Source organism: Colias philodice, chromosome 23 (assembly GCF_061535455.1).
Source record: "Colias philodice isolate Cphi_HAF_F1 chromosome 23, ilColPhil1 Martin Lab GWU primary, whole genome shotgun sequence".
NCBI classification, from domain to species: Eukaryota; Metazoa; Arthropoda; class Insecta; order Lepidoptera; family Pieridae; genus Colias; species Colias philodice.
Window position 1 is genome coordinate 7,211,995 of NC_143108.1, and position 27,883 is coordinate 7,239,877.

The window sequence follows — 27,883 nt, forward strand, 5'->3', positions numbered from 1 at the left end:
TTTTATCTGCGGCGGGCGTCTAGCGCGGTAAAGGGCTCATTCGTCCGCGCGCCGGCCTGGCGTACGTACCGCTCGCGCCACGATGGATTGTGTCTGTGTTGTGTGTTGATAACTGTGTGCAGTGACGATAGATTTGTGAAAGCATGATGCCTCTCGCACCGACTCCAGTGGTGGCGGTGCCATCGAAGCCGAAGATAGGGTTCAGTATAGACAGTATAGTGGGTGACCGGCCGAAGCAGACCTCGCCGCCCCTGGCGAGCCCGGGCAGCCCGTCGCCGGTCGCGTCGCCTCGCAGTCCTTCCCCGCGGCCTTTGCTGCGACCAAGTGCTTTGCCAGCAGTTTTTCCGTCTCCGGAATTGAAGAGGCTTCCGTATTTGGACGCTCAGAGCCACCACCACCAGTTCCTGGCGCATTTTCAAGGCGCCGCGTTGGCTGCAGCGCTTGCTCATCAGCAGCAAGGGTTCGGAGCCCCTCTGCCCCCGCACCCCCCGCCCCACCCCGCCGCTCCTGTACCTAGAGAATCGTACCAGCTGTACCCGTGGCTGATTAATAGGCATGGAAGGATATTCCCGCATAGATTTCCTGGAGGTAAGAGTAGTTATGTTTAAGAGAGATAATAATTTTTGATTAGGTATACCGCATAAATAGAGAATTTTTTACCGTCGTTCGGTTGTAATGGTCAAAGTAAATCTTATTATAGGTATATAAACATTTTCATTTTTATCCGGTTCGCTAAAAGTAATATTTTTGTTGACATTTATGGACTAGAACAAGGCCATTTAATTTATTTTTCTCTCCAAGCGTATAATATTGCATATAAAATAAATATAACAATGAAATAACAATAAAGTTACAGCTAGGTATAATGTAAAGTTTTTTATAGATAAGAAAAAAATCCAGCGTTAAAATTTACCTAAAAATTTAGATAGGTACATATTACCTAGGTATACGGTCTACCTAGTTAAAATGTCTGATAATGAGTATAATTTTTCTTCAATTAAAACGTAGAATAAATCAACTCATTTAATATAATTTTAACTGTGGAAAAATGTAGAGCCAATCGAATTTATTAAAATACCTATTCCTCAATAAAAAATCGCATAACACAACAACAATCACAATATTTTAAAATAATTTGGAAAATCCAAAAGTGCACGCCTCATAATTTTTTTTTAATAAATATTTATTAATTATTATTTTTGTTTATTTAATAACAATTAAACCACATCGAATCAGACCCTGAAAAATGAAAGGGTTCTATTCCTGAGCATACTCAAGCGTAAGAGAAAAAAAAAGACTCGATTAGTAAAGTATTTCGGTCGCTATCGTGTTAACAAGAAAAAGGATCCGCACATACAGACACACGGACGTCCAAGACAGAACTTTTTTAAACTGTTTTTTAACTAGTTTAAATAACAAAAATGACATAAAAAATATCATGAACGTTAAAAATAGTGTTTTTTCTTAATATGTGTGTGTATGTTTTATCTTACAAGTGCAATGTATGATACATAAAGACATTTTAAGTTTGAAAAATCAGATGTTTTGCGCGAAGTGACAGTAGTACCCACCTCAACGCTTCGCTTATGAGGCGTGCAATAATAATAAAAAGGTAGGTAATTTGAAATGATAATATACCTACCTAGGTAGATAATATATTCAGAAGTTTATTTTCAACATTGCAAAAAGAAACAATTTTTTACTAGGTAAAATTTTACATCAAATGTTAACTATATAAATTAATTGTTTTATAGTATTACCTATATATGGAAAGCTTATATTATTTATTAAAAAAAGTAGGTGGACAAGTGTTTATTTATTTACAAGTGTTAAATGTAAAGATCCGTCGCGTCGGTGCAAAAAGACTTAACAGAATTTCAATTATTTAATAAAATAACAAAAATAAATTGAAATATTATGAAGATCAGTTATAATAAGAAAAACAATTTCCTCCTAATTTAATTGTAAGTAGGTAGGTACCTAGGGAGTCATTTTTATCAAGTTTGTCATTTACCTATTTTTAGGTATAGATGCCATAATATTGAGAGAGCCAAATAGATAGTACCTATAGGTACATTAACATCATTAAAATTGATCATACGTTATTAAAATTGACAATAATAATATGATTTTGGACAGTTTTATATTTCTACTAGATTTCCGCCCGCGGCTTCGCCCGCGTTTTCAAAGGAAAACCCGCATAGTTCCCGTTCCCGTGGGATTTCCGGGATAAAACCTATCCTATGTGTTAATCCAAGTTACCCTCTATATGTGTGCTAAATTTCATTGTAATCGGTTCAGTAGTTTTTGCGTGAAAGAGTAACAAACATCCATACAAACTTTCACATTTTATAATATTAATAATAGGATTTTATTTTTAATATTTCTAGTTCATAAACATTAATTAACGACGCGGTTGGCGCAGTGGTAAAGTAACTGCCTACTGAGCCGGTCCCGGGTTCGATCCCCGGTCAGGGCAAATATTTGTGTGATGAACTCAAATATTTGTTCTTGGGTCTGGGTGTTATTATCTATATATGTATTTATTAAATATTATATTTATCGTCGCCTAGTACCCACAACACAAGCCTTAATTGAGCTTACTGTGGGACTATAATAGGTCGATTTGTGTAATAATGTCCTATAATATTTATTTATTTATTTATTATTTATTAATTCATCAATAAAAATGAATTAGTAGTATACGGTGTCGCGTATTTGTATACCTATACGAGTTTGTCGAATCCGCATGTAACTACCTAATTACAACTTTTTACCGACATTGCAAAATATTAATGAGTTCACACTTCGTGGTTTTATGTAACGGCATTTGTAAATTCGTCCGTGACCATCAAATCGCGTGCCTTAATAATATGATGTTAATTATTTTGTTTTTATTGATGTGTGTTGCGTGGCCTTGCGCTTGACCTGATGAATTATGAAAAGAAATTATAGTTTATACCTACTTACATATTAAAAAAAGGATAAATTAGTAAAAGAAAAAAAGAAGTAAAAAATGTGAGGTCGGTTCAAAAATGTGACATCATGTGTTCTAAATATGTAGGTCATCAGAGAAATACCTTTTCAAATTCCACCTGCTAAAAACATTATTTCAAAAGGGTAATTTAGTTTGGAGTAGGTATTTTGTTTGCTCCTCAATTATTAACATAAATAGGTATACCTAAATAAAACATAATGCATTGCAAATTTATGTTTACCGTATTTGCTGCAACATTATTAAAATTGAATTGAATAAAAAAGGAAAGGCCTGGCAGAAAAATCAAACATATTTAAATATTTTTGTTATTTTTATTACCTTATACATTTGGGATGAGTTTTACTGAAATAATTTGAGATGTAGGTACTTAGAGCCAGAATATTTAACGGTTTATTGAAAAAAAAATTAAAATTAATGTTGGGACTGTAAAAATACTAGAATAAAATTAGGTTCTATAACTAAAATGTTGTAGGTATTTTCTTGTGTTTGTTTTAAAATGTTGTACCTAAACCTATTTCTAGACATTTAAGCTAGGTATTGCATAGCTTCAATCGCGGGCCTTGAGCGCGGGGACCGAATCCAGAAATTTAGTAACGAAGGAGGCGCGGAGGTGTGGCTTGAAGGCATAGCATGCTTTACCGCGGCAGTCCCCGAGTGCCACACGTCTTTTTTTTGAGCAGGAAATTCATTCAAATATCTTTCTATTCACATTTTCTTGACATGAAGAGGAAAAAAAAGACGGGTTGCACTGGGGGAGTGCCGGCAGAAGTGAAAACTTCATTATTAACGTTGAGCATGTTTGATATCCATCCGTCTTACGCTTTTTCGATCAGGCCACGTGTCCTGACGCGAGTTTAAGATTTTATACCCAACGCCGCTAAAGAAGTTTTCACTTCAAAAATATCTCTCAGTCACATCCTAGATTTGTCTTCGGTAAGGCCTACGGCGTAGGTATGTTACCCAAATTTCAAATATTTCAGTATCTAAATACATCCAATCCTCCCTATCTCTAATTAGGACAGATAACCCTGTTAACAAAACGTTTCACACATCGACAGCCAATAAACCGGCTGATTTATATAGACAGTATTATCAGAGCTTATCTCTCACTTGTAAGTGTTCAGATAATTTGGTGGTGTTATGTTTTTTTTGAGTAACATTTGAAGAGCTCTTACGATGTTTAATAATTGATCAGCAAGCAATACCAAAAAGCTTACAGTTAAAAATTTAAAAGAATAGTCCGGTCTAATAAGATATTTAAAAGTATAAAATTTCCCATTCTCATGCTAGAAAATCAAAGCGTAATTAAAAACAAAATATCAAAATTTATGGTCATTGGCTACCTGTCTATTCAGGTCAAAGGTACTAGTAGGTAGGTACCTACCTATAGTAGATTTTTTATTACTTGCGTCATAATAAATAAAAATAGCAAAACATATTTCAAATATATACCAACATATTATTGTTTTTTTTAGGGCCGATTTTTCAATGCTTGGATAAAACGTATCCGTCCAATAAAGTATTACACGATAATATTAAAATGTCACGTAAACTGTCAAATACGGGCAATTAGAATACGTTTTTAAAATGGTAGTTTTATACATTATTCGACGAATACGGCTATCTATGAAAGCGCTACAAAGTAAGTGAGATATTAAGATAAAAGACAAATTTATCTTATAGGAAGCTTGTCATAGATAATAGAGTGACCGTAAAACATTTGTTTATGATAGAAGAGGCAATAGCACGTTGAATACGTTTTCTAAACTTAAAAAAAAATATTTTTTTGTTTCATATTCGCGCAATGGAATGAAGTTTGTTATTATTTAAATACTAGCGGTCCGCCCCGGCTTCGCCCGTGGTAGGTACATATCTCACAATAAAAAGTAGCCTATGTCCTTTCTCGGGTATCAAAATATCTCTATACCAAATTTAATGCAAATTGGTTCAGTAGTTAAGGCGTGATTGAGTAACAGACAGACAGACAGAGTTACTTTCGCATTTATAATATTAGTATGGATTATTATTTATTTCTTTACTCCAATATACATCATATAGAAATAGCATTATGTGAATAGTAGATACTTCAACGTTCAATGAATTATTAAATATCGCTAATAAACAGTATTTATGAAACGTATTGAATTTAGTTACGTCTTAACGGCTTTATTAGTCAATATCTAGAAATGCAGTTTAATGTGTGGCACAAACGAGCGGTTGGAACGCGTCGTTTTTTCTCTTCTAAGAACACAAGAGGAAAAAACGCTAGTAGTAAGAAAGCAAAGGATCGAACAGATTTTGTTCCGCGCCGGAAAATGTTTTTCTACGGATATCGAATGTTTTATTACTTAGCTTAGGCTATGGTATTTGGTACTTAGGTACCTACCCATAGGTAGTTTTATAAATCATAACAGGTATGTCATGCTTTTATTCCAACTTAAGGTAACTTAAAATACTAACTGACTTTTGTTAAAGAAGCATTTTTAAAAATTGTTTAACAATTAGAGAGATTTTGTAAAATTCTCAACAAAAGTAGAGCCTTTAAAATAAATTAGTTACTTAAATTAGGATGATAACAACGATATTAAAGTTCTGACTAATAAGAACGTATCATCCTTTAAAAATATTATATCATAATACAGTAGAACCTCGATAAGTTAAAGTCCAAGGGAAACACAAAATATTTTAAGTTAAAGAGGTTTTGGGCTCTGATGGGAAGGGAACATATTATTTTTTGAAGTTACAGAGGTTTTTATGTTATCGAGGTTTAAGTTATCGAGGTTCTACTGTACCTAATAATGTAATCATAATGTATTAAAAAAAAAAAAACGTGTGCGTGTACTATAAGTGTACACACGTAAAAAGTGAAACTTCTTTATTACCTTATTTTTAAAAAAATAATTTACTATATGCAACTTTACAGAAATACGTCGAATCACGCGTGGTAGGGATAAGAAAAAGATGGCGCGTAACGGAAAAATGTCACGCGTAACGAAAAAATGTTAGGTACACTAAATTTTTTTCCAACCTCGATAAAGAAGTTTCACTTCAATTAGGTACTTATCAGTTATCGTTTATTTTCGAATTCGTGCACAACCCGCCTTAAACGTTTTTAATTACAAACTACTGCGAGGCAATTTTCACCAAATAAGTCAATAATTAATTTTTAATCACTCGAAAGGATTTTCCACGGTTAAGGCATAACAAGATATGGTCGACTATTATATGGCCATTTTAGATTTTTAATTAAACTTTAATTAAAATGGCGTGGGATTATTTCTCTTATGGCTAAATAAAGACATCTTTGTGCAATACGGCAAAAAATAAATGATTACTCTCCATTGCGTGTTACGTGATTTCAACAACCTATTTAATTGGTAAGATAATAGCTTCATATTTTTCACGCTTTCAAACTCATGTCTTTTATGTTAGATTGGGTAACCTTTTTCTTCCTATAAAGTTGTAACACCAAGCACCGTGCTTTTGTTCTAAGTGAAAATAATTATTGAAGTCTTATTTGTGACTATCTGTGTCCCGCGGTTTCACCGTCCTGTTGGTCTTAGCGTGATAGATAGATAATATATATACCTACAGCCTTCCTCGATAAATGGGCTATCTAACACCGAAACAATTTTTCAAATCGGACCTGTAATTGCTGAGATTAGCGCGTTCAAACAAACAAACTCTTCAGTTTTAGTATCTACCTACATTAAGTAGGTCCACCTAGATTAAACATATTTTATTTCTTTCTTTCTTTATTTAGATTTGAATAGTGTTACAATGAATGCTGTGGTACCAATCTTAACACTCTAACCTATAAGGGTTTTTAAATATCCAATCAAAATGAACAAAACAGCATAACATAATTTTCGAAATGTCAAACACTGCAGAACAACCTAATCAATTAACATCGTGAACGCTCTATTATCTATGACCCAAAAAAAATCGAACTGTCAAAAGCGTTTGGCGCCGTAAAATGCTTTGAATGTCACTTATCTATATGTTTGCGACACTGCGGTAATTGTTTCAAAGGTTAGAGATCAAAATTGCAGTAATTAGAATTGATAATATGTAATGGATGTTTCTAGTAGATATTTATGATTTATTTTTAAGAGCTTGGCAACTGATTGATTTAAATTATTGTTTTAAATAGCGTGAAAACACTATTTAACCCATTGACCACCGAGCGGCCCGATCGGGCCGCGACACAATAGATTTTCTATTGTGTCTGTGATTCAGGGACTGAGGGATTAATTAGCTTCTAATATACCTACCTACATAAAGTCCTAGGTACATTTAATGCCATACATTAGTTTTTGTGTGATGCATGTATCTAGGTACAATCAATGTACCTAGACAATAGGTACAAGAAGATGAAAATAAAAAAAATATATAGGTAGCCTAGTAGCCTGTTTAAGCGAACCTAATATTATTTCAGATTATAGGTAATCTATCTGCATATCAAATTTGTTCTTAATCTGTTCAGTATTTCACGCGTCTAAGTGCTAAACGCGTTAACTTTCGGAATAGTAGGTATTTTGAAAGAAAAATCTATTTTTATTAAATTACAAAAATACCCAAGGCCGCATGTCATTGCACATAGTAAACAATTCATTATCTGTGCTTATAAGATACTAATTAAGTAAAAATATTCCATATCAGGCCGAAAACATAAAAAGCAATAAAACATTATCTGTGCCTAATTAAAAAGTTTCGTACTACATATGTATTGGTACTTAGCCTTGCTTGTTCTATTTCATAATTATAATACACAGATAACCTATAGCTTGCTACAATGTAACGGTCGTACCATTAGTCGTAATTATTTGTGATAACTTAATTATATTGATAATAATTTCTTATACTCAGTCCATATATTTTATACAAATAACCTGCGAGTGAGATAATTTCTTAAAAGTACCTAATTTTTGCTTTTTGTAAGACACCTTAAGTTATCTTAATGTTATTTGCGCCTACGAATTAGACATTTTAGGAAAGATTTTCAAATGATAAAAATTAGCAATTGTGTGACAGTGAAATTAATAAATAATATTAAAATGTATGGTGTCTTTTTAATCTCCGCCCCATATCAATAATTACGCATTGAGGAAAATATTCGCGCCATTATATCTGTCAATAAAAACTGTCATGGCGTGACAAAGCAAATAATAATCACCCTTACAAATAACTTGCCCTTCGATAATATTATTTTTATGAACTCCGTTACAGAATTTAATTAAACTGGATTAAGTTTTTATAGACGCGTCACTTAAAACTATTTTTATACAGAAGCGGTTTGACAAAAGAGAGCCTCTATTGTCACAAGGCGGGAACGAGTGCGCGCGATTATCAACCGACGCCATTGTCGTTCGAAATTTGATTGTTTTTTAGTGACGTGATACTGTGTTTGTCGATATTTTAAAAATGCCATTTATCGTTTCTTATATGGAATGCTGTACATTCTATTATATTTTAATAGCAATATACCAGTACCTGCTTATACGTCAACTAGGAAATCTGCAAGTTTTTCTATCAATAAAATGGCTTCATTATCATGCCGGTGTCCAAGTATCTACTTATTTTATATCCCATAAATATAAGCTTTACTACACTGTTCCGTAGAAAGATTAAAACATTTAAATTAGTGCCACTTTAATCAACGACAAAGTAGTAAAAATCTTGATAATATCAGTAATAGCTAATATACTTAGGACAATGAAATATAGGAGGTGTAAGTCAACAGCTAGCAACTAGCAAAAACTGCTGGAAATCGTGTTCGTTTTACGAGTATATCAATAAACAAACCGTATCTTTATACATACCATTCGACGATAAAATACAATGTTAGCGCTATTAAAATGTTATAGACGTAATTAGGTACGTACAGGACAGGCGTTATGTTCTCCTGCGCACGATCGTGAACTTTAATGATACGCTTCATCGATTATTTCGTCCATGTACGGCACAATACGAAATTAGTTAATACTATCGATAATCGTTCATTTATCGATAGTTGTACGTCACTAACCTTCGCCTCGTTAACGTTGGTAGCACTGTACGTCACATCTTTCGTTACGCACCTTTTTTAATGACCGCGATTGTTGCCGGATGCGTTTTTTCAACAATATTTCTTTAAAGGATTGAATGGGTTATAATTGGATGTAATTTGAGAGTACTTTGTTGTTGGTCGAGCGAGATTAACAAGCGTTTTAAATAAAACTATTTATGTTCGTTGTGTTGGCAGCGGTCAGCCATCTTGAAACAAGATCGGTAGTTAGATGAAGTGATTTACGTTCGGGCCGAGACGTAGGATGGGAGAATTTATGATTAATTATTCAGTCTGAGCTGTTTAAAACTAATTAAAGGAGATATTTGTTCAGTTTATAGCTTGACAAGATAATTCGTTTTGAAAAAACGATTCCTAATTACTGGCTTTCATTTAAAATTGTCTGAGTTAAATCTTTGTGGGTTTTGTTTTGTGGGCGCGTTTAAAGTATTTAGCCGAGGAAAGAGAAGTGGCTTTTTTTGTGTAGTTTAAGTGTTTGAGTTTTTTATCATGTTATGTATTAATAATAAGATATGAGCCGTAGTACGGGCTTGTTAAATCAGATATCAGGTATTTTCATAAATTATATTTTATGGAATTATTTTCCATACTTTTGAATATATAATTACATGAATAAAGCATTTCTATGGGCTTATAATAATTACTCGTAGTAAGTCGTCGATAAAATAATTAAACATAATAATTATAATGTCGAAATCTACATATCTCTTTCATTTTCCTTATTAACATTTAATTCTCCCTAAATTAATATTAATCAATGTAAGTATAGAATGCTAATAAACATTGATTAATTAGCTCTTAATTAACCAAGCTCTGTGTATAATTTATTGGTACCGGTGTAAGAATTTTATATAATTATAACGTTTTTGTGTCGAAAATTATTTTTTTTATCGATAAGTAGGTAGTGGTTACTAGACGGCACTACGTTTATTAATTTTTCTGCGTTTATATTAACACACATTTATGAAAGTACTGGAATAGCATTTTCTTTTCATATTTCCCCAGTCGATACTTTTTTTATCAAACTACAAAAATACAATTTTAAATTCGGATTCGCTTGCAAATCACGCTAAGTAGAGATTGTCTAATCTAAAAATGAACGCCCCTCCACTGTGTTTACGCTCACATTCAAAGTACGTGTATAGACGCAATACACACAAATTGGTCTGCCTCATTGGTCGTTCAGTCCTCCAGTCCCGTCCATGCCCGAACGACAGGACCAGTTGGCCAACTAGTGCATAAATGACGCGATGCACGACAGAACGGACGTGTCATTCCGTACATAGCGCACTCTCCCCGCCACACAATGCTAGGCACCTGAACTGATCGCCCGATTAGTTGACAAATCAGTGCGCGAGTTTCAAAGTTTGCAGTAGAATCGACGCGCGCACACATATAAAGTGGTTCAATAATTATTTGTCCTCACACATTGAAACAATTAAGTTTAGTGGAGGGGCGTTCATTTTTAGATTAGACAATCTCTACCTAGGTATGCTTTCTATAGATAAAAAAACCGCTAGTTTTTCAAACGGTAAAGACTAAAAATAAATTTGACATCACATGCAAAAAAAAAAAAAAACAATTTGACATTGACAGCTATATTGTTCATGGCGTCGTGTGGTTTGGGCTGTGATGATGACATGATGTGGGATCATTAAGCCATTGCTACACTATCTGGTGACCCAGGCTGGTGTCACGAAATACATAAATTCAGCATTTTACGATCAAGATAATTTCATTGACGTTTACTAACCGACCTGAATCTTATCTATTGTTTTTATTCTTTATGAATTTTTAACACGTGATTTTATAATTAAACGGAGACAAAGTTCCTCGGAATGAACATGATAATTGATAACAAATCCATACTAATATATGCTAATATTATAAATGCGAAAGTAACTCTGTCTGTCTGTCTGTTACTCAATCACGCCTCAACTACTGAACCAATTTGCATGAGATTTGGTATGGAGATATTTTGATACCCGAGAAAGGACATAGGCTACTTTTTATTGCGAAATATGTACCACGGGCGAAGCCGGGGCGGACCGCTAGTACTTAATAAAATTAAATAAATGAGATAGTACGAACTTTCAGAAAGCTCATAACCTATCTTCCTACTTGGTATTTGATATTGAAATCTTCCCAAATTGAGAATGAATCATTTCATTCTCAAATAATGAATTTAAACATAACAAAATTCAAATAATATACACGTTAGCGTATATCATAACACTTGTATAATTTATGTGAATAATAAAACTTGTGTACACGCGAAGAAATCATTTACCGCGCCATAAGTTCAATTAATTTAAAATTATTTCGCAAAATTATATACACACGCTAAATTATGAAATGTAAGCTATGTAACCATATAATTATTTATCTAATTAGTTTTAAAAACATATTTTAAAATCACTTTTTATATGTAAGTTGTAAATCATTTACTCGAAAACCACGAATTAAGAGATTATTATCAAACTTTGACATGACGTAATTGTGGTAATTAAATTTTATTATTGAAAATATTAAAAATAAAATTTATTAAGTTATCAACTTTAAATGGTGGACGTAAAACTTGTTAAGTTTTTATTCGATTACGTAATATTGCTAAAAACGTATTGATACTCATAAATTTGAATTAAAGAAACATAATTTATTTAACAAAGGAAACGGCAAATTAACTATAACAAGTAAATTGTTTAGAAAAACTAATCATTTAGAATATTTTTCAAGAATTTATAACATAACTTATTTTTTTTTAATTAAGGATTGTAAACTGATTATTATTATTCCTAACCTAATTGGTGTGTGATGTCCTTTAATTTATTTCAATTTATTCATTTAAGAAAACCATCAATTAGAAATTATACTACAAATATAGAGTAGTAAGAAATTATCTTGTCAACTTATTAAACATCTTACTCACATGTTATTGTATCATAGATTAAAAAGCAATCATTCGTCTGTTGTTTATAAAAAAAAAACGCGAAAATTAAAACTTACATTAAATAATTCAAATTTAAATTTAATTTAAATTTAAATTTAAAATTTAATTCAACGTGAATTAGCCATACACTTAATGTTGAAGTATCTCCGAAGACGATGCAATTAAAATGACATTAGGCTTTGCGTGCACCCACCCACCCAGGTTGAGTTATGCTCATTAATTATATGGGTAAAATATACTTGTAAATGTTTATGTTTTGCACTGTATACCTACCTACGCGACCCTGGAATGCACTGTTATATGATTTATGCAACCCTAATTACTGTCTAAAAAGTAGCTATAACATATTATAGTAGGGGAGGCCAAGAGGGGGATTTTGGGATTTACTCGAGCGCGTCAGATTACTATAAGGGACGGTACCTTAGCTATTCATTAGTACCTCTAGTCAATATGAGCAGTTATGGTTGGTGGGTGCGCTCAGGGGCCCCGCTGGAAAATTTGAATAATCCATAATTCCCTAAGGTTGAGCTCGAATCGTCAGATTAGCGAAATGGGGACTTCTTATATTGTAATTAACCCCCCCATATATTAATCTGACGCGCTCGAATAATATTACTTTAATTTTTTACCCTTTCTTCATAGCGATTAAATCGCCACTTAAATCGTCAGATTAACGTACCTATACTTTTTTTCAGTGACGTCCTGGAGCATGCAAAATATCAATATCTAACGCGCTTGAGTATTTCCAAGCCAATTTTTTTCTTTTTTAAATTAAAAAAAATCAAAAAACCCTTCCCCACCGCTAAAAGTGAAAACATTATAGGACCTTTTTTTCTCGCTATGGTCTAATCTACCAATTCTAATAGGTTCCCGTGACGCTCGAGTAAATCCACGTTTAGCATCCTGGGCTCCCCTACTATTATGCTAAGTACAATATATTAGTTGTTTAATGCTCATATAAAAAGTATTTAAGTTCTTCCCACTGAAAGGCTACTTTAACGTCAACCTTATTACTACTACTACTATTATACTAGCTTTCCGCCCGCGGCTTCGCCCGCATTTTCAAAGATAAACCCGCATAGTTCCCGTTCCCGTGGGATTTCCGGGATAAAACCTATCCTATATGTTAATCCAAGTTACCCTCTATATGTGTGCTAAAATTCATTGTAATCGGTTCAGTAGTTTTTGCGTGAAAGAGTAACAAACATCCATACAAACTTTCACATTTATAATATTAATAGGATTTAAACTAGCTGCGCTTCGCGGTTTCACCCGCATGGCACCACTCCTGATGGTCTTAGAATGATGATAATAATATATTATAGCCTATAGCCTACCTCGATAAAGCCTATTACATCGAAAGAATTTTTCAAATCGGACCAGTATTTTCTGAGATTAGCGCGTTCAAACAAACTCTTCAGCTGAGATTGAGAAATATATGTCATTGAAATCAATAACACAATTAAGGAATACCACAAGTTATAATAAAATTTAACTATTCAATGATCAATTATACTATTTTCAAAGGATGAATTAGACAAGTAACAGATAATATAAATGTCATAGGTACAGATAACATAATAAATAATTAAAATTGATGGTCGATTGGTTGCTATTGTCAACTTGCTTTAAAGACTGTATGAAAAAATTGGTGTTGAAAATAATTGTGATTTGTAACTGGATGTTTTGTATTGAATGGTCGGTAAACGAGCTTCTGGCACAGAATATCTACGTACTTCTGGTTAAGGAACGTCATGGGCGATCAATTAAATGATGGGTTACGGTGCATTCATCGAACGTGCGAACGAATGCTCATTCTAACCACACTATGTCAAATTATTATAGTGTAAACAGACGTAGAGCATTCTTTTGTTGTTCTAAGTGCGTTCGAAAATATTCAATGCAATGTTCTAATACTGAACAACACTGAATACGAGTTTTCGTTTAAAGAATACAAATAACACGAAAGAATGCTCTTGCTCTAGCTCTAGCTCTATGTTCGTTTGATGTACCTAAATGCACCGTCATTATTGAATTTTCATTCATTTATTGTATGCATAATTTACTGTAGATAACGAATTAGAAAAATATCGTCGTAAGGGCAAATAGCATACAACTGTGATAGAACCTAATATATTTATTTGTTTTCATAATATTATATTTTTATTTTCATGATATTATCGACATCCTCTAAACGCATGCAAAAAGTCATTTTAATTTTTATAGCTGTTTATTTTATGATTTTAACATGTTTACTTTTAATTGAATTAGGCCATCAAAACCACTATTAATAATAATATTTATTAATAATTATAAGATAAAATAAAATGCCATGATTATCACAGTAATGTTATAAAATGCTTTTCTTAGATAAACACGAACGCGTCGAAGTAATTAATTCCAATGCTAATTATTAAGGTAATCTAATTAAAGATTAATGACTTAAAATCAATTAAAGTTGTTATTAGATACGATAGATACCTATGACATACAATGTACCATTATTCTATGCATTGATCCGACTTTGAACGCGTGAATGATAAATCCTAACTAAATATAACTCTGTCTTTTCTTCACGCCTCAACCACTCAACCGATTGGGATGAGTTTTGGTTCAGAGATAGCTTGTGACTTGAAACCCTTTTCAAGTCATACATAGGATAGGTCTTATCCCGGTAATCCCACGGGAACGGGATCGATTAAATAATTACTATAATATTTAATCACTACATGTAATAAGAACATACCTACCTATTTATAAGTTGTTAGTATGCAACCATTATATCGCTTTCTAAATATAAATTAATTATTTCTTGTTCCAGGTCCAGACATCCCCGGTTTCCTCTTGCAGCCGTTCAGAAAGCCCAAACGGATCAGAACAGCGTTCTCCCCCTCTCAGCTTCTCAAACTTGAGCATGCGTTTGAGAAAAACCATTATGTCGTTGGAGCAGAGAGGAAACAGTTAGCGCAAGCTTTGAGTTTGACAGAAACACAGGTTAGTAATATTTATCATCAACAGAGCATATCTCACACACTCTGTGTGGACCCATAATATTATGAGCCAAGAGGCTTCCCAATTTCCAAGTTATGATTTAGACGGCTGCACTGTTGTTACCCTGTTGTCTGTAAATAACTGAAAAATTAGAGAAATATACATTGAGATATACATCTTAGTTAAAACTCGAAAGTATGTAAACATTGACGTGTGTTGCTATTTCACGCAGTGACTAATCTGATGGACGATATTTGGAGTTTGGACACAAAGATATAGTCTGTATAACACACAAGCTATCGTTGCCATATCAAAAACTGTTGGTTAATGCTAGTTTAAATTAATTTGGCGTCAACGGGAGCACCTACATCCCTTTTCCACTGACTTCAATCAATCTATCCATCCTGGCAACACGGGATACACACAATCAGTCAGACTCTGCCCTTTTAATTAACAAAAAACCATTGAAAAAGCGGCTATATAGTTTGGGTCGATTAAACCGTAATTATTTCATAATTACCTGCAAACCGAATGATATCGAGCCGCGTCTAATTGTTGGAAACTAATAAAAAATGTTATTACGCGATTATTAGCTCTACTTGTTCGTGTTGGTAGCGTTCGCAAATAAATCATTGTTATAAATATTATGATATAGGTAATGTTTAAACGTTTTATTGTTCAACAACAATAGTAGGTCCTATCTACCTACTCAGGTAGGTACTTCATAGTTCATATGACCTTAATTCCTGATACGACATTATGGCTGCAGATGGTAATTTTCTAAAAGAATCTGCAAGTTCTAATCAACATACACCAATTTACTAATTAGTGTGTAAGTAATTACCTCTAGATTAGTGTATAAAATAACACACACATAATTGACACAATTTAGATAAAAATATCATCATAGAAATACTATAACGCACAACTCTACAATTTTTGAAATAAATGCATCCTCTAAAAAAGCGCAATCAAGCGTATTTTGTTTAAAGTCAATCATTTTAGCGTAAAGATAAATACTTAAAACAACATTCCCATTAGAAATACTGTTCTGATCTAGACCAAATTTTAAACAGAGATAATATTGTCTATCCACTTCCTGAAATGCCCCCAACGCAGCAACCAATATTTGTCAAAAACACATAAGTACCAATTAAATGCAATGTTATATTTTCCAACAATATTCCAATAACAATGAATATGCTGTCGGTCCGAAGACAACAGGGTGTGGTCGCACGAAACCTCGTTTCTATATTAGTTTTTTAGTAAGATATCCGCCTGCAATGCAGCCCTGAATATTTTACTGTTAGAAAGTTGGGCGTCGGCTGCTAATCTTGTTGGGTAAATAATTCGGTATTAATTATGTAAATTCATATAAATCATATGCGTTTACATATTTATACGTGTGTATTGCGTGTTGTTGCAAAACGCGTTAGATTCATTACCGAAGTGTGCGTTGTTAACCATTTGTAGTTTATGCATGATTGATCCAAATTTTCAACACCTCTGTCAAATTCGCGATGTTCGGTTCGATACAACGATTTGTTATATTTAATTTACATTTTAGATCCGATGTACTTTAATTGAGGATCGACAGCTGTTGATTTTGTAAGGAATTCAGTTTATTTTTTGAATTAATACAGTACACGCTATTTTTTGGTATAAGAATGTAGAGTCTATATTCTTATATTTTATGCAAATACATGTAAGTATACCTACTAACTATATACTTACATATACTTGCTTGATTTTAATGTTCTAAATAGGTTTATACCAATGAATGGTTTCGTTCTAAAAAATTTATCTAATAGGTAATTACAAACTACAAATGAGACAACCCTAAACAGCCCGTAATGTCACATTTTCACTAATTTCTCTCTCTGGGTTGCCTGGTAGAGATCGCTGCCAGCGATAAGGCCGCCTACTGTACATTGTTATACATATTATATTTTTAAGTTTGTAAAATGTATTCTATAAGGTGTACAATAAAGTATTTTTCATTCATTCATTCATTCTTTATCAATTAGGTGAAATTATTTCATGCAATATACATTGTCTAACAATCAACAAATATACAAACAAACTTTGGCATAATTATGAAGAAGTATAGCATTATTTAATTAAATATACTATTCTTGGAAAATCGTGAAAAAGAAATTCCTAAAAACCAGTAAATGAGAAATGATGATGTTATAACTGTATTTTATTGTTTGATTTATTTACGGATTATGTGAAGCCTAACTTGGAATAAAAATCATTTTAATTGCTTGATTTATTAGTCTTTACTTTTTATTTTAAGATGTGAAATACAGATTATTACAAGGAAAGGTGTGTTTCAGTCTAAATATAGGATGTTCGTAACAGCAATTAATCTAGAATTCTATGAGCAACGGAAATAGTTTAATAGAAAAAAGACGTGGAACATCGTACTAGCTAGTTATTACCTCATTTTTTATATTTTTTTTAATAAAAAAATCGTAACAGCCACGTTTATAAATGCAACATCGGTGAATTAGCGCTAAATTGTTCGCCGCATGCGATGTTGAACGAAATGATAAAAAAGTAGTTTCTTGTTGATGGTTTTTTTTTTTTTTAAGGCAATAAGTTGCCAGTGTCAAGTACGAATTGTTGATTTTTAATAAGTGCCCTTTGATGTCTGTATTACTGCACTTATAAATGATTGATTACAATTTTGATGTTTAAATATTTCTGTAATTAATAATAGACAATACACTAATTGTAGGGTCCTTTATTTTGTAAAACGAAAGAAATTAATCAATGGAATATAGCAATAAAGACTAGCTAGGTTAAAATTATATACTTACCATTCGAATATTCATCGAGAATTGAACGGAAACACAATATTTATTACGAATATAATTTGAATTGAATGACACATAAAATATCTTAAATTGATTTTAAAATTAATATGTATGAGCTTTGTAAAATATAACGCGTAGAATATTTATGCATGAAAAAAAAACATTGCGTTCAGGAATCAATTTATTGATAATTTAAATTGTTGAACAAGGAATGCGCGGGAATTGTTGACGTTTTATAGTTTTTATTATCTTGTTGGTGAAATGCGATGTTCCACATTAGAAATTAACATCGAAAATTACGAGGTAATGAGGCTTCAAGAGAATGTTCAAATTTATTGCCTTTTGATGAGTGTATTATTATTTTTTTAGCGACTCACTGAGCGTTAGGGGGCACCGAAGCGTGTAGTGTAGCTCATAATGTTACCATATACCTACATAGTTCTGTATACCCTATAAAAGTATTTTTCTTTGCCTTGTTGTTTTTTTATTTTTACGGGAATAACGGAATTTTGTTCTGTAGTAATTGTTGGAAAAATTCTTAATAGAGCTAATTTTATGCTATAGCGTGTAGTTTTTCAACGGTTACCACAATTTACAATTATTAGGGTATATTTTCCTTCTTTTTTAAACAGATACAAAATTTAAATTAAATTACTTATTACCAGATATATAAAAATCTTGCTTACAATATTAAAAATCTATACATAATAATATGATACAATCACATTAAAACAAACATCATGTTTTTTACATGGCGCCCAAGAAGTACCCTCGTATTTACCAAAAGCTATTACCAATTAAATAATTAATTACAAATAGCTAATACAACAAAAAATAACAAATACGACCTCACAAAACGCGAACAAAAAATTGGATATATGACAGCGAGCCATTTTCTTTAACATATTATAGTCCCAAGTTCCAATAATCGAATTAAGTACGGTAAACATTTTATCTTAATAGCTCGTATGAACGTTGTGAGCAGCTGTGTATAATTTTCTTAATAATATAAAATTGGTATCGTGTAGAACCTGCTTGGTTAGATACTCTGTGGCTCTTTGCATGTCCGTAATGGAAGCAGATTAAATGCCGTTTTGGCGGGAACGGAACGAGTTTGTTTTTTAATAGAATTCGAATTTTGGAAACAATCATTGACCTTTTTTGAATTGTCTATGTTTGATGTTTTGTTTGCATTTAATGATTATTAAATGTGAATAACAATTCTATTTCTTCCAATATAATAAATTGTGATGTATCTACATACAATTATTTTAAATTATTGTTTACACCTACCTATGGAAAGCGGGCCTACATTTTCGATAAAATCTATATCTACTTTTCTCTTTAGACTATGCTACTTATTAGACAACAAGCATCAATACCTAGAGAAACAACAAAAAAATCTTTTAATATGTTAAATTAATACATACTACCCTAGCACATATTAAACTTTAACTACCTTTCATTATAAGCGTTCAAACCCCGTTAAAAACATTTAATTTCTTATATATTTATTTACATTAACAAGGGGGTTTCTTTCTACATAAGTAAGTCCCGTGAACATTGCAGCATCTCGCGACTCCACCCAGAGTGAATCACGCATGCGCTGGTGATAAATCTATAAACTTATATAGGTAATGATGTAAATGCATAGGAAATGGTGGCTTATAGGTGTAGGTATGTGGAATAACCGTTAGGCTAAAAAAACGGGTTAATTATTAATATAAGTTTCCTAAAGATTCCTTATAGGTTGTAAAGGGATAACAAGGAAATACAATGGACCATGTCGTTTTGGAATAATGTAGTTTTTTGTTGGTTTAGGGTGGAATTTAAGAGTAGGCACTAGGCACTCCTCGAAAATTCGACCCTGTACATCATGACAATCTCTTGAGGAAACTAGCTAAATAAATGCAAGAGTAAATAAATAATTAGGTATGAAAAAATACACTGTATGATACGACGCGAACGACGCGTACGAACATGTTTTTTAAGTTATAAATATACGTTTTACCTACTTAATAAACTCTTCAATAAAATTAGAATCGATAGTTGATAGATTTTCATGGTGGATACAATAACAGCCAATGAAATCTAACAATGTAATAAATCGATGCCCGAAAAGCCCGGCAACATCCGTATCCGGGATATACATGGTGTTTGGTTTTTAATTTTTATAACAATATTCTATACCTACAGGCTGTTGTGAGTAGGAGAAAACTTTATAAATATTTAATCGGGTAAAATCTGTAAGTAAGCAAAACATTAATTAACCGACTTCAAAAAAAAAGGAGGAGGTTATCATATTGTTTTTATTTTCGGAAAAAACAAAAACAAAATACTGTTTTTTCACTTAACATGTAAATTACACCATCATTGGCTTTTTTTCCTACAATTTTTTTAAATCATATGTCTTAATGTATCTAAGTATGTAGCCTAAGTTCTGTATTTTTGTAAAATATAAAATAGTCGGACTAAGCTATATTCTAAATAAATTAAATTAAATTAATTAAATTCTAAGTAAACTACAAAGTATAATGCCATAAAATAGACAGAAACCATTATACAATAATTCATATCCATTATTCCATTTGATAGTACATATTAAATATTAATAAAAACTTAATTGAGTGTCACTCTTCTAACAACCGTATTCTAAAACCAAATTTAATTATATTTCAATGCTTTATTCAGTAAATCATAGCATAAAAAATGAATAGAACACAATCAAAATGACATTGAATGCATCGTACTACCGATCCCATAATCACCCTCACACAAAATGGCTACTAATTTCAAAAGTAAACATTCATCACAAATGAACTACCGTCACATAATCGACTATCTCCAATTATTCTCACAAAGCGTTCATTATTACCAGCCAATTGATCTCTCCCTCTATCCAACGGGAATTCGTATATCTATCACTATAAAATCGCAACTGGCAACCCCAATTTGTCGTATCGCCGTCCCGCTCGCGCTCGTAATGTCATCCCATTCCCGCGTTAATGGTTCGACAATAAAGTAATATACAGATAAATAGCTTTCCGCTTAAATTTCGCCCAATTTCATTGTACCCCTTAATTGCGCATCTCCCCTTGATACGGCTGGCCTTGTCTGGCATGTTGGGGATCGTATTTGGCTCTCGCTCTTGCCGTAATCCATTGGGGAGAATAACGCGTACATAAGCACTTAATCGTATTTCTGAGCTCTCGAATGACACCCCTGTATTTATTCAGTGTGTATAGTTATGATACCCTCTTTGTTTGCGGAGACTTATCATGTTTATAGAACCAGGGCTGGTTGACCCCTCGTTTAGAAGAGTTCCATTTCATCTGCGTGCTTTTCTAAATTGGTTTAGCGGCAGATGTGACAAAAGTTTATTGTTCTCATATAACGAAATTTGAACTTTTAAATTTGCATGAAAAGGTTATAAAATTGTTTAATAGCTTGTTTAGTTGCGTCGTTTCGTTGATTAATGTTTTAGAAAATTTTAATTTTGTTCATGATAAACGTAAAACTTTTAGTAGCGACGGTTTTTTTTTAATATGAGCAATATTATGTTTGTGTTATGTCTAATATGAATTATGACGGGACGGGATTTTATTTGGGAATAAAATATAATATGTAGGTAATTTGTTTATAAAAGAGCACTACGATTTCTAGAATTTCGTAGCAGTTTACAAACAAACTGCGTTCCTTTTTACAAAATGTTAATTATTTAATGAAATCAATAGCGAACTTCGATCTCAACTTCTAATAAATATGAGTAGGTAGTAGGTATTCACAGTGAGTACTTATTTCTAACTTAATTTTTCTGTCTACAACAACTTACCTCATTTTCGTAACGTAATGATCAAACAAACACACACACTTTAGTATGTATGAACATATAACAACAATGATGAGCGTCCCCAACCGGGGCATGGGCCATGAACATGATTGCAACATGACAAATAGCCCCGTGGGACCGTTGCAAGTTAATGCGAATTTGTTCTGGTAACCCTAAATTTATAATATAATAGAGTAAACGGGTTAGGAATTGAATGTTGCTTTTTTAGGTTTAATTTAGTTATAAAAAATATTTGACCTTCTAATATAAGTACATAGATAGGTATATATTGAAAAATATTTATGTACATGATAGCTTTTGTTCTTTAATAACAATGATCGCTAAGTTATTTTTGCAATATCTTTAGTAGGAATCTTCCAAATACTTAATAAGAAGTTACTACGTAAATAAAAGGCCATACGTTTTAGATAATTGTGCTTTCATCAAGTTTTCTTATTCCCACAGACATTAAAATTGTGTTGAAATATACTTAAATAGACAAAAAACGCGTAAACCGCGTAAAATACACCCATTAAATTGGCTATTAATGACAACAATGAAATACAATATTTAGTATCCACCATTGCTTATTCTGCTTAAACTGCATTTACGGATTTTAAATCATTTCTTCAGTTCTCACCTGTATTTAACTGTAATAAAATTTTAACGTTTAAAATGTGCGAAGCGTCCATTTTCTTCTTTACAATGTTATGTCACTGTTTGCGATGAATGGTTGTTAAACTATAGTTTTGAATTATGTGAATGTTTGTGTGTTTGTTGCTTAATCGTGTTAACATAATTGAGTTATGTATATACATATATACTTTCTATTATATGTACTTGTATCTATACTAATATTATAAAGCTCAAGAGTTTGTTTGTTTGAACGCGCTAATATCAGGAACTACTGGTCCTATTTGAAAAATTCTTTCGGTGTTAGATAGCCCATTTATCAAGGAAGGCTATAGGCTATATATCTAATATCATCACGCTTAGACCAACAGGAGCTGAGCACTGCGGGTAAAACCGCGGGGCACAGCTAGTTATTGTTAAAACTGAGGATTCTTTCGTCTTGCACTTGGTTAAGAGCCATGTTATAATCTGTATCTACATAAGTTAACTTTCATGCAGATTCGATCAGTCATTTTTGCCTGAAAGAGTATGTATGTAATATCAATTCTTAATAATAGGTACGTTTGCAATAATTAGACCTAGCTGCGTTGAGCTTTGCCCTGTTTTTACTTAAGTATATTTTTTTAATGATAAAAACATCCAATAATATCTCTACATACACGAGTTATTAAATAAGCACAGATTATATACATCATCTCATACTTATCGTTACACCCGTGAAATGAACCGTGCCCAAAAAATATATCATCGAATTTAGTTAGGGTCACCATTTATCCCTTTAAATTGGATAACAAAGGCGTCATGGTACATTAGCACTTCATATATTGACATCAAATATCAATTTGGTAGCATTGAGATAATATTAATATGGAGTCGATACCGCCTACACCACTTATGTTCCACTCAACATACGTCATGTGGCGTAACTGCACTCAGTCGCTTGCTCGCTCATTGACGCGAACGTCACGCTCATTTTTTATTTGTTTTAAAGTGAAACGCATCAAATATGCCTACGTTTGTGTTACGATATTGCACAAATAATACAAATAATACGGAAAAGTGCAAAGGAATAACTTTTCAATCAGTAAGTAATTAGATAATAATTTTTAAAACTTAGTTAGAACAAAATTTTTGGCGGGCGACATTTTGCGTCATTTGTCATAGATTAAAAATTTAAGATATGACATTGGGCATGAAATAAGTGTTGTTAGTAATATTTGCTGGCGTATATTTTTATAGTATAAAATAATAATTTTACATATTTAGAAAAGCATAGACTGGTTGTTAATTGAAAAAAGGTGAAATCATGAAATATGAAAATCAATTACTTAATCACCAATTTTTTTTTTGTTAATTGATTTTAATCAATTTTAATTGATATTGTATAAGCTACTGACTTGAACGTATAATTGAATTATTATTTATTTATCTGCACTAATATTATAAAGAGGAAAAATTTTGTTTGTTTGTTTGATTGTAATAAATAGGCTCATAAACTATTGGACCGATTTTGATGAAATTTGGCCAATCTTTAGACCCTGAGAAAAAACATAGGCTACTTTTTATTGCGAAATATGTACCACGGGCGAAGCCGGGGCGGACCGCTAGTTCAGAGATTAATATTTTTTCTATTCAAGGTTTCCATGTCTGGGTCGTGAAGAAAGGGAAAAATGGGTAAAATTTGTCCAAAACAACCGCAGTGAAAAAAACCTGGTTACCATCCGATAGAACTAGCATCTGTTCATTGCATTTTCGCGATGAGGATAAATATACCACAAAAGCGGGAAGGCGTATTCTAAAGAAGTCTGCTGTTCCTTGTATTGATGTTAGTAATAATAATAAAATTTTACGGATTTGTATAACAAATAAAATATTATTTTAGCCATCACTAACATTATTATTATTATATTTATTTTAGCCGAAGGTGTGCTACAATAGTACTGGAACAATACAAGCAATTTCTGAGCCGGGAACATGTTCTGAGGATGATGAACTAAATATAAATAAACACAATTTTTACACGGCTTTTATTTTTTTTCTAAAAAAGGCTCAATTTGTAAGGAATGAAACTTCCCATAGCCCATATTGAACCTCCTCATCCTATATTATATGCCAGATATTGTTAGCCCCGCGTAGTAAAGTCAGTTTATATCTGAAATAAATATTAAGTAAGTACAAAGAAAATTTCAAGTCAACGTGCATGTAAGGAGTGGCACCCAATAAAATAGACAGAAAGAAACAAAGTGTCGCCTCTATAGCGGTGAGTCAGTGACATCGCATAATCTATGACTGTCTAGCTGTCATTCGCGCGCCCCGCGCCGCCATCTTGGCGCACAGATTTTGTTCGTGGTGTCTGCTCCATTATTAATATTATCTCAATGTTTGGTAGTGACACCCCTAGTGGGTAATGGCGCGTGAAAGAGCGAGACAGCATGAGGGAAGCATGATGAAAAAATTAGGCTATGGAAACTATTATGACAGGAATGACATTTGAAACTTCAAACTGGAAAAAAATCGTTTAAGTCATGTTTTAGTCCTCGTTTTTAGGAGAGGCAATCGCTAATTTTTGTTAATGTTTTTAGCGAGTATAATATTGCTTCCTCATTAATTTATTTATATAATGATATACCTTGTTATGTAACAGATGTCTATTTAGTTATAAGTAGGAGGGTGATATGTGCAAAAACATCATAAAACCGACATAAAAACATATAAATTCACGAATTGTCATTTCAATTCTTCAATAAAAACTAAATGTAGTAACTTTTTATCAGTTATTTCGATAGCTATATCAATTGAATATGCGGGTAAATAATATTTATGTGATTACATTTCAAATAATAAATTATATTTTATTTGATTTTGATAGCGTAAAATTGGTTTATATAACGATTGGGTTTGTTTTGCTTTTGGTTCCAATGACAAATTAAAATTAAGTAGAAGGCTAGTTATACTTCGTCTATAGATAAAATCAGTGATTTAAACTTTAAATTTAGGTACGATGAATGCTCAAAGAAATCGATCGAATTTGATTAAGTTTCTTACATTTAAAAATTAATTACTGCATTTAAACGGGATACATAAATATTTTATCTCCTTTTAACGAACATTAAACAAGCGAACGGAGTCGCGTGCAAAAGCAAGTATTTCTTTAAAGCACGATAATATAAATAAACGTTAAACGTAACCTCTGTAATAAACAACCGCGAACTTTACGAGCCACCCGCAAAAAGGTAGTTACGGATCGCCAAATCTTTGTGCAAACCTTAATTCTGTAGTTTTATTGTGTGCTGCCAGCAAAATGCACGAAATTACCATATTTCCTCAAAATTCCACACAAACTTGACTGGTAACATCGCGCATAGATTTTACGCGCCATTAAACACGTGACAAATAGCGACAAGATGGCGGATTGTATTTTTGCGCGGGAAATCTGCTTTGTGTTTGAATAGTTTTCTTTCAATGGAGTTTTTGATATATTGGGGTTTCGATAGTTGTTACCCCTTTAACTTGACTGGAAATGATTTATTGTTGTTACTGTGTATTATAATGTATTCATATCGGAAAATGTTGTGTTTTGTTCGTTTGTATAGTAACTAAATGGTTTGAGTTCGTTTTGATGTAATCCATACTAATATTATAAATGCGAAAGTAACTCTGTCTGTCTGTCTGTTACTCAATCACGCCTTAACTACTGAACCAATTTGCATGAAATTTGGTACAGTTTAAGCCCAATATACCTAAGACGAGCCACTTATAATGATAGAAAAATTCACAAATTCTAGAATTGAACCCTTCCCATTCTCCTCGAAGTTAACATATTAATATCAGGTATGACATTATCAAATTCTAATATATGTTTTCTTTACAGGTGAAAGTATGGTTCCAAAACAGAAGAACGAAACACAAAAGAATGCAACAGGAGGAAGAGGCCAAGACTGGAAAGTCCAGTTCATCTGGCAGCAAACCAGATGACAATCATTTCAACAACTCGTATGAAGATGAAGACGAAGAACTAATAGATATGGACATGGACGATCTTAGTGAAAGTGAAAATGAAACGTAAAGTGACAGGACACTAAAGACTTGTACATAATAATGTAATTTAAACGTACCGTAGATAAAACAATTCTACTTATTTATTAATCGAAGGATTATCGGTAAACTGTAAAGAAAGTATTTTATTGTAAGCGACACTGATTTTCAGTACACTGTCAAACGGGCGAACCTATTAATTTTAATTCAACTGAAACTCGAACGGTTAATTAGTCACAATTTACTACCTGTCATTTAATCTCGAAGCGTGTCATTAAAATGATACAAAATGGCGTCGAAACGACCTCTTGTTAGCGCGTCAAGAATTATTAGATAACAAAATTGGCCGCATTATAATAGTTTTGGGATTAAATTAATTAAAAATGCCTCCTTTGATGCGTCCAGTGATGTGGGTATAATTAGACAGTTTGATTTGAAACGCTGATAGCTGCAGTTGAAGGGAGATGGTTAATGTCAAAATAGATGGTAGAAAGAGAGAGCGACCATAGACTATAAAAATATAGATGGTGGCGATTATTGTGCGTCGTTTGTGGGCCTATTATTAAGAGGTGCGTTCGGAATCGGTACCTATCGACGTTTGGGATCGCGTTCGGTAATTGCTCGCGACGAAACAAAATTGTTTATAAACTGTTGATTGTTCTGTTAGGCTATTTGTCTACGCGCGTTCAGAAACTGATAAGAATCAAGGCTTTCACGCCGATGCTATTGTACGATCATTGTCCGATTGTTTTATTTATCGTCACGATCGGACAAATAAGGTTATGCTTTGTTTGTTTCAGTCGTTCGATTTGTTTTAAGGTATTTTACAAGAATCCAAGTCTCGTATTTTGTCCCCATTACATACTGCAGGAATGTTAACATTCAAGTTAAAAGTCAAATAAAGGGCAGTTAACCTCGTGAATGGAATTCTTATCATTTTACTGTTCACGGGTTATTAGAGCTTGTGTTATTGAATTTAATATAAATAGTGCTATTATGTATATTATTAGTTATGCATTACCAATATAGTATAAATCGTTTTCCTGATGCATGGATATATAACATTCATTTTTCCATAGACAAAATGGAATATTCCATGGAAATTTCGCCAACATCTCGCAAAAACCACAAAAGTAGAGTAAAGTACTACAGATTACAATTAATTAAAACGAATGCCACACGCAATGTAATCGTAAAGGATTGTTTTTTTAATTGCGCCCGTGCTGGAATGAATCGTTTAATTTGAACTTGCCTGAGCGTGGGACAGGCCTATTGTTTGTACGGGCAAAAAATTATTCCTGCGTTTGATGAATATTGGCTTCGGATAGATTTTGAAGGAATCGAAATGTGGTAGAATTGAACAGAAATGTATAAAAATTTCAGAATAGTTCGAGTTTGGGCTGTGATAGAGCTGTTAAAAAGTTTCTAGCTTTCATTCTTTATCTAATTAAACATGCTATCAAAAAAATAAAATGCTGTTGGATAGATTTCGAAGAAATCTAAATGTGGTAGAATATTCCAAAATTGACATAGTCATAGAAGCAGTTAAAAAATTTAA

General features: G+C 32.6%; 1 protein-coding gene and 1 long non-coding RNA gene across 2 annotated transcripts; both read left to right on the plus strand.

The window, feature by feature from the left end:
- Window positions 1–54: 54 nt before the first annotated feature.
- Window positions 55–27,847, plus strand: LOC149478138 (homeotic protein empty spiracles-like). The gene is made up of 3 exons (XM_089709910.1): window positions 55–588; window positions 14,837–15,009; window positions 26,162–27,847. The coding sequence occupies exons 1-3, from the start codon at window positions 144–146 to the stop codon at window positions 26,354–26,356; spliced, it is 813 nt and encodes a 270-aa protein (XP_089566036.1). The 5' UTR covers window positions 55–143; the 3' UTR covers window positions 26,357–27,847.
- Window positions 23,127–24,305, plus strand: LOC149478139 (uncharacterized). Its single transcript, XR_016317486.1, has 2 exons — window positions 23,127–23,374; window positions 23,928–24,305. It is a non-coding gene; the product is annotated as an uncharacterized LOC149478139 (long non-coding RNA).
- Window positions 27,848–27,883: the final 36 nt, after the last annotated feature.

Excerpts from the sequence above, each read along its gene's own strand:
- LOC149478138 (XM_089709910.1), top strand. The coding sequence starts at position 144 with ATGATGCCTCTCGCACCGACTCCAGTGGTGGCGGTGCCATCGAAGCCG. Across the intron at positions 589-14,836 it reads CCCGCATAGATTTCCTGGAG|GTCCAGACATCCCCGGTTTC; the intron begins GTAAGAGTAGTT and ends TTCTTGTTCCAG. Across the intron at positions 15,010-26,161 it reads TGAGTTTGACAGAAACACAG|GTGAAAGTATGGTTCCAAAA; the intron begins GTTAGTAATATT and ends TTTTCTTTACAG.